The following is an 8,202-nucleotide window of genomic DNA, read 5'->3' on the forward strand; positions in this document are numbered from 1 at the left end:
TACCCGTTGGCCTCCTTCGGCTTTCTTTTGATCGATTTGACATGTTGAATCGGCTTCAGTCAGCGCAGTCGGTGAGAGGAATCTCTCTGATTGGCTGTTGGGAGGTTTCATTTCTCTCCAGCTCTCCTCTCAGGTTCAGTAAAGACCCTTGAGCATGCCGCTGTAGTATCCATGCTTTCACCCATTAGTGCGGTTTCTCCTTATTTGTCTCCTCCGCCTCTTCTTTTCTTTTTCCACAAAAAGACCAAGGACTGACAACGCCAGCACCATTTTCACCTTTTTATCAGACATTATTCTCCATTAGTGGGCTACCTATAATACGAGTGGTGAGCGACAGCGGTGTGAAAATGGTCTTCTCGTATCATAACTACAGACTACCGCCGCCTGCTGGCATGGAGAGTTATTTCCTCTCAGACATGCAGAACGTACGTGGAGGTTGGCCGTCGGCTGTAGCCTTTGCAGTGTGTTCAAGTGCAACTTTTTGGAAAAAACAAAGGCAACGTGAGGCCTTCGTCAACACTAGTTCTTTACTGTCTGCTTGGTTTGTCAGGGTCTTTAGAATCGCCACTGCATGTACAGCGGCTATACTGTAGTCCTCGTCGCAGCGGCCCCGGTCTCTTTGCTGCATGTCATCCCTCGCTCTCTCCTCACAACATTTCCAGTCTCTCTCTTCATCCAATAAAGGAAAAAATGCCCCCCATAAAACCTATAAAAACCTGCAACCTCTGTAAAAATATATCTCCATATCAGTAAATTCTTATATTGAAGTTATTTGTTTCTTCTCATGTTTCTCATCTCTTCCTGTGTCTGACCTTATCTCTTCCTCTCGTATTTCCTACTGACTCTTTAATCTATCAGATCTACCACATTCTGTCTCTTTCATCGAGTAACATCGAGTGCTTCTCATGTAAGCGATGGCTGATGGAGTGAAACCCACACAGCTCAGTATTTCTAACATAGGCTCCACTTTTTCAGCTTTGTGGTGATGAACAGACCTCTGAACCTCATCACCACAAAGCTGGCGTCCTCTGTCGGGTTGCTACAGCGCTCATCTTTGATCTGTGTTACTGAAGAGCTGGATGAAACGGTCTCGACTGTTTAGAGTAATTCAGACTGCGTTATGAGTGATCGAGATCAGGGTTGACCTGCGTTTAAGGTCACTACAAGAACCTACTGTGACAGCACCGCGCTCGCTGCAGTGCAAACTTGTGAAACCTTCCTGACCGCAGCCTGAGGAAACACAGCGCGTCTGAAACTCATCTGTTCCTTCCTTCCTTTAGAGAAACATTTGCTCCATGTGTAACAGACACTTTGTGATGTTCCCTGATGTTAGCCTCAGGCTATGTAATGTAAATATAGAAACCCCTGTTTACTAAACAACACTGACAGTCCACATCACACAGCTCTGTGAGGCTATGCTACATGCTAATGTAAATGCTAACATTAGCAGCATGCTCACAAAATGTTTTAAAGCAGACCTACAGCTGAGGCTCACGGGAATTAGGTCTGCAGGGATTTGATCATAAACCAAAATATGAAACGCATTAAAAGGCCAACCTCAAGGTGGCGCTACATGGAAAGTCAGAGGATCAAAAAGGTTATTGAAGTCCATCCTGAGGGGAACAAAAGGTCCGAACCACATTTCATCAAACCATCTAACAGCAAAGACTAGTAGCTGTGACACAAAACTGCAGCCTGATGGTGGCGCTATAGTTGTAACACTTCATGTGTTGATGCAGTTTAACTCGGAAACTGAAAGGCTAAGTTATGCTTTCTTTATGTATTAAAATAGGTAAGTACATTTTAAACGATATAACCGTCACTACCCATATACTCCCACGTGTCCATTATGTTGGGATGGACATTGAAAAATGCATCCACTAGAGGGCGCAGTCACAACAGACCTCCACTTTATTTAGGTCCTGATTGGTTGCGTTTGAATACCATCCATCCATCCATTATCTATACCGCTTTTCCTGTTTGGGGTCGATGGGGGCTGGAGACGACCCCAGCTGTCATCGGGCGACAGGGCGGAAAACACAGCCAATCACAGGACTGACATATAGAGACTGACAACCAGCCACACTCAGATTCACACCTACGGGCAATTTAGAGTTACCAGTTAACCTAACGAGCATGTCTTCGGACTGTGGGAGGAAGCCAGAGTACCCGGAGAGAACCCACACATGCAAGGGGAGAATGTAAACTCCACACTGAGAGGCTCCTGTCAGACGGGGATTCAAACCAGGAGGTGTGGTTCTAGGAATACCTCAGGGTTAACTGAGGCTGTGATGGAGGGTCGCCCATTGTGAGATCTATTCACGCGGTCTGGAGACGCCGCTACCCGTCCCCTTAGATACCGAAGCATTCCTTCATGTTCAAACATCAACACCATCGACCGTTTGAGAAAAACATGTAGTTTTATTTTCACTCTGATTTTACAGCATATAGAAATATAGATTAATACTTTACCACATGAAATACGGCCGATGTGTTTATTTTTTTCATCCTCGCTATGTACAGTCATACTCACAGCGGACTTTATCTGAACACACCTGACAGAACACATTACAGACAGACAGACAGACAGACAGACAGACAGACAGACAGACAGGAGATATTTACACAGTTTATACATGTGTATCTGGTACTATTTCTCCATTCAGAGAGGCTTGGCACAAATGTTTCGATGCCAAATTAAAAAAAGAACAGAACAGAATCAATTCAATCACACTAAAGTTGAAGATGTGGAAAAAATCAACAACATGAAGTGAACTGTGGGCTGAACTTGAGTTAAAATGTTAGTCAGTGATTTAGTAAAAACAAACAGAAGATCCTTCACAATTTAAATATTATGATGTAAGAACGGCAACATCTTGTCTTACTGAATTCAGTCCTAAAATGTGAAACTCAGGGATAAACTTGGAAACCAGAAAACCCTTCTCTCTTATCACTGGGTTATTTTTAGGTAGAAACAGGAGTGAAACACGTGTTGTTATTCAGGAAGGTAAAGTTCCACTGTGTCTGAAAGGGGAAGTGTTTGTGAGAACAAAAAGCAGAAGAGGGAACACGAGGCCCGCCGGAGGGAAATCAGAAGTCGACTGGTGGTTCAATTCTGCAGAAGGGAAAGAAAAAACGGAAACTTTGTTTGTTTATCGAGTCAGATGAAAGGCCGCCCTCTGTTATTCGATGACACTTTTAAAGAGAAAGTCCAAAAAAAGAAGCCGAAAGCAAAAATTTAGTGGTCTTCATATTTAGATTTTCTGTTCCCTTTTTTAAATTCTCTCTTAATATGGGAATCTCACACCGGAGCGGTTTAGTGTGACCTGTGGAGTACCACAGGGATCATTACACGGCCCCTTTAAATGCAAATTGTATTCATACCACTATTTATCAGATCTACGCTGACGATACTCAGACCTACATGTCTTTGTCTATGGAATGAACAGAATAATGATTGGATATAACAAAGATATCTCCTGATATATAAAGAAAAACAACACGTCTGTGTTGGTGCTTGAAACAAAAGTCAGAAATATTTTGATGATTCAGATGGTTTTAAAACTGAGGTTTGAATCAGTACCATTTTTAAACCTCCAGTCTGGCATCATGGACGTCTTAGTGGAGAAATAAGTGGGACTGACTACTCAAGGCCCCCAGTGAAGGAAGCCACCTTTATTGACCTGAAAAAAATGCATAGCGTTTGGTTGGAAGTGTTATGGTTTAGGTTGAAATCCGCCTCAAATCATGTCTTTTACCCACATCCTCCTCACTCCGTGTCTGCTAGGGTAAAAACAATCTCAAATATAAAACATGCAGTAAAAAGTAACGGAGCCGTTGTCAACATACGGTGGTTGTCACAGAGACAGGACAGACGTGCAGCGCTTTTCTTCTCAGCACACAAACGCTTCATGCAAGCGCTTCTGAGCGCACAGCCAGCGCTTTTCTGTGGACACATGGCCTCAGTCTTTAAATTTCTAAATTAGGGATGTAAATGTCACAGCCCTCACTAGATCAGCAACAGAATTAATTGCCAGTTGAACAAATTATTTAGATTTTTTTATGTTGGCCTTGATGCCGGTCAAATGTTGTGCTCAAACTGCAACGCAGCCACCAGCCACTAGATGGGGCTGTAACCATAAAGTGTCTGTAGCTCCGGTTAATGGGCCTGCTCCCACCGCTCTACAACCCGGATGTAAACAAGCAAAGTGAACGGAACACAAACGCTGGTCCCTAATGTGAACAAATCCAAACAGGAACTATAGATTTATTTCTGACCCAATAAAGGCCTCTGGCTTCGTTGGGGCCCTGGGAAGTCAGGCCCCCCCCCCCCACCATATACCGCCTATGGCCACAGTCTGACATGAAGCAAACAACTGTTGAGATCCTACGAGTCCTCTACAAATACAACACACACACACACACACACACACACACACACACACACACACACACACACACACGCTTTATATACAACGAGTCGGCAGTCTCTTTGAACAGAGACAATGTAAAACTCAAACATGACTCAGCTAATCATAAACCTTTAATGATTTAGGATCAGGTGTGTTCACCTGTCAGCACAGACGCACAGACTCTAACACCAAAAACACGAGGAGGTCGTCAGGTACAGAAGGAGAAATGCTTTAACCCCTCCCGTTCCTACCACCACCCCCCCATCCTAACACTGCGAGTTTTTTCTTGACAATAATCGGACAGGCAAACATCAGTGGAAACTGTCATTCACTGCCAGCAGTCATGGAAATTCCCGGGCATTTACAGGACGGATAATCTGGTTTTTCATGCATTGCCAGTGTTTCAGCGCTTAGCGTCCTGGGGCAATACCGCCATCAGCGCCAACTGTTTTTTGTTGCTTTACTTTTGGAGCATCGCCTCTCTGGTAAATGTCACTCTTTCCTCACCGCCCAATCAAAATCAAGAAGAGGCGGTGTTTCTCTCCTTCAGCTTTGACAACAACAACAAAAATGGCGGAGGATAAATTTATCTGACTCGTCTTTTCGAGGGAACATTTTCCAGGTGTGGAGCTGCTGCCAATGTCAGGACATGACTCCTTCACTTTGTTTCCATGTTTTCTTTGTGACATTTCCTCGAATAAAATCAAATATCAAGCACAATGAGCTTTAGAAACAAACCTGCGCAGGGAGGTGGAAGATAACTTTTGTTACCTAGCAACAATACGCGCTCTGAAACTGAGGGCTGCCAGCACACATTTCCCCCACAGTGGACACAGACACTTAAAGATTCACTTTTTGAAAACAGTCAGCCAGTGATGGAACCCACAAGCAAAAGTATATCTGCTCTGATTTATTTTATCACCAAAGGGAAAGAAAGGGTTTCACACAACTAGTTTCAAGGTTAAATCTACGTAGACGAGAGCAGCGTCAGAGTAAAAAACTGGACAGGTTAGCATCCGTAGCTAACAGGGCTCAGACTCTACATGGCACACGTTAACTCACTGCTGATCACAGATGGTATAAAAGGTTTCTGAATGACATCACGGTCTTTTTAACGAGATATACGTACACGTTTTTTTAGTCTCAGAGCATGGACTGATTCATGTTCTCTGCTGATCCAGGGAGCGAGTGCACGAGTCTACGACAGAGAACGATTTATCCTCCATGTTTGTTCTCCACTCTCTCCACCTGCATCTAGTCCTGAATACTGCGCCCATGTCTGCAGTGTCCTCCTCGCCTTCTCCTTCCTCCTCCTCCTCCTCCTCCTCCTCGTCGCCCTCCTCACTTGTAGAGCAGCTGCAGTCGGCTCGTGTGACAGTTGTTCCGGCTGATCTTGCTGTCGGGCTGGTAGAGGCTGGACGAGTTGGCGAAGGACACGGAGACAGGGTGGGGTTCGAGGGTGGGGACGGGGTATCCTGGAGGCGGGGCCAGGGAGCGGGGGTCAGTGCAGGGGACGGTGAGGGGCGGAGAGCTGTGGTTCTGATTGGACACGGTGGACGCTCTTCTCCTGGACCTCAGGGCCTGACGCTCCGACAGCTGGTTCCTCAGCTCTGACACTCGCTCCTCTTTCTGAGGGACACACAAACACACAGACAACAACACACACACACACACACACACACACACACACACACACACACACACACACACACACACACAGAGTCAATACTTGTAACTTCTTCATCCAGTCCAAATACATGTTTACAATTCATTTATCAGACGATTTTATCAACACAACACAAGCAAGGATCTAGAAATAATGTCAGGAAGTGCAAACAAACAGCTTTAAGTCTGATCGGACACACAGTCGCTGACAGGAAGTGACCAAAGATGTTGACAGGAAGTGACCAGATTATTATCAATCCCATCCCTATCACTAAAGTCGTAGGTGTCCATGACAGAGCTATGTCTTTAGCTTTTCTTAAATGTGGAGAGGGACTCTGCTGATAGAATGGAGTTTGGTCATTTATTCCACCACCAGGGGGCGACAGAGAAGAAGAGTCTAGTTAGAGACTTAGGACCCTGTTGTGAAGGTTGGATCAGACGCCTTTCATTTGCAGAGCGTAGGGATGAGCAGGTAGGTGATGCGAGCAGGGAGTGAGTGGAGGGAGATGAACAGTGGAGTGACATGTGCTCTTTTAGGGAGGTTGAACACCAGTCAAGCTGTTTGATAGTGCATGTAGGAAGACCTACAAGGAATGAGTTGCAATAGTCATTGACACTTTGTGTGCATGACACCTCAATAAACAACATTTAATCAATCAATCATCGCTCCATGCTTACTGTGAAGAAAATAAAGAATAAAGAGAGAGAGAGAGAGAAAGTATAACCTCCTGGATGATCTTCTGCAGCTCCTTGTTCTCTCGCTCCAGCTGTCTCGACTTTTCTTCATCGTTGTTGTTGGTGGACGAGCCGGTCTTCATCGTCTCCTGAGCGTCGGACTGCCACTCCCCCCGCGTGATCAGACGCCTCATCTGCCAATCGAACACAAGCTGGCGTTTAGTACGTCAGGAACATTAACCTTCGGCTCGTCTATAACCTTAAAGGTCAGCAGTTAGTGATGGATGATGAAGACCAAAATGTGTAATTTTTCATGACAGTAGTTATAGTTCTGATGACAAAGCCGGGAATGAGGGGTTGGGAGGGGTGCAGGCCCAGCCCCTAAAGCCCACCCAATGTCGCAGCTGTGCCGACACAGACGGCGCAAACTGTGACATTCTGGGGTGACGAGGAGGAGGAGGAGGAGAAGGAGGAGGAGCAGGGCACTCTGAAGTTACCTTGGGGACGAACAGAACCACCAGCGTGATGTAGACGGAGAAGACGATGGCGAGGGAGGCGAAGGCGAAGGAGGCGTCCTGCTGAGAGGAGAGGATCATGGTGACCGGAGCCGTGATCATACACAGGACCTGAGAGAGAGACACACACACACACACACACACACACACACACACACACACACACACACACACAGACACACACACACACACACACACACACACACACACACACACACACACACACACACACACACACACACACACACACACACACACACAGACACACAAATTGACTTAACGTTTTCAATATTTTAAGGTAAATAAAGGTGAACATTTTCTCCTCATAGACAGCTTCTGAAACAAAAACATAATAAATAGGTTCATTAGAAATTTAATAAGTTTGTCTTGTCCTCTATGAAAGTTTGTCTAGCCTCAGGATCCACCGCCAACCCCTCAAAAAGACAAAAAAAACTCTGAAAAACAAACCGTGTCTAGCCTGTCGATCACTCACAGATCACTATGATGACTTTATTATGAGGACTTATAAAGATTTTAATCTTTTTAAATGATTCCCTGAGTTGTCACAGTTTTTTTCATTTTGGCCAACTCATCCCATCACAGAAACCAAACAAACCTGCGCTCTGTAAAAACGCCTCAGCTGCATACCGATGTCGCCCTCCAGTGTCTGATCCTGTTAATGCACTGATGTTTTACATTTTTGTCAAACAGCAACCAGATTTTTTTTTATTTAAAATGTTTGTAACTTTATATATTTCAACTAAACTGCATAAAAATGTATTGTCTCTCATTGTTATGACACAGCTGTGCATACTTGATTCTGATTGGCCAATTAGGCGTAGCAACGGCCTGCTATAAATGCACATTTCTGAAGAAATTCTCATGTGAGGTGTGTGTGGCAGCACAGCTTTCATTCATGTCACATCGATACACCT

General features: G+C 44.9%; 1 protein-coding gene across 5 annotated transcripts in view; it reads right to left on the bottom strand.

Moving 5' to 3' along the window:
- Positions 1-2,401: 2,401 nt before the first annotated feature.
- The window catches only part of gabbr1b (gamma-aminobutyric acid (GABA) B receptor, 1b), a 76,238-nt gene continuing 70,437 nt past the window's right edge, over positions 2,402-8,202 (bottom strand). For 4 of the 5 annotated variants that reach the window (XM_065948008.1, XM_020646619.3, XM_020646620.3 and 1 more), the window contains 3 exons: positions 7,250-7,378; positions 6,803-6,946; positions 2,402-6,041 (listed from right to left, as the gene is read on the bottom strand). In XM_065948008.1, the coding sequence (XP_065804080.1) occupies positions 5,754-6,041; positions 6,803-6,946; positions 7,250-7,378 (561 nt within the window). In that variant the 3' untranslated portion in view covers positions 2,402-5,753. The remainder of the gene's footprint in view (positions 6,042-6,802; positions 6,947-7,249; positions 7,379-8,202) is intronic. The other variant, XR_002278384.3, reaches the window with a different exon arrangement.

Source organism: Labrus bergylta, chromosome 19 (assembly GCF_963930695.1).
Source record: "Labrus bergylta chromosome 19, fLabBer1.1, whole genome shotgun sequence".
In the NCBI taxonomy this organism is placed as follows: Eukaryota; Metazoa; Chordata; class Actinopteri; order Labriformes; family Labridae; genus Labrus; species Labrus bergylta.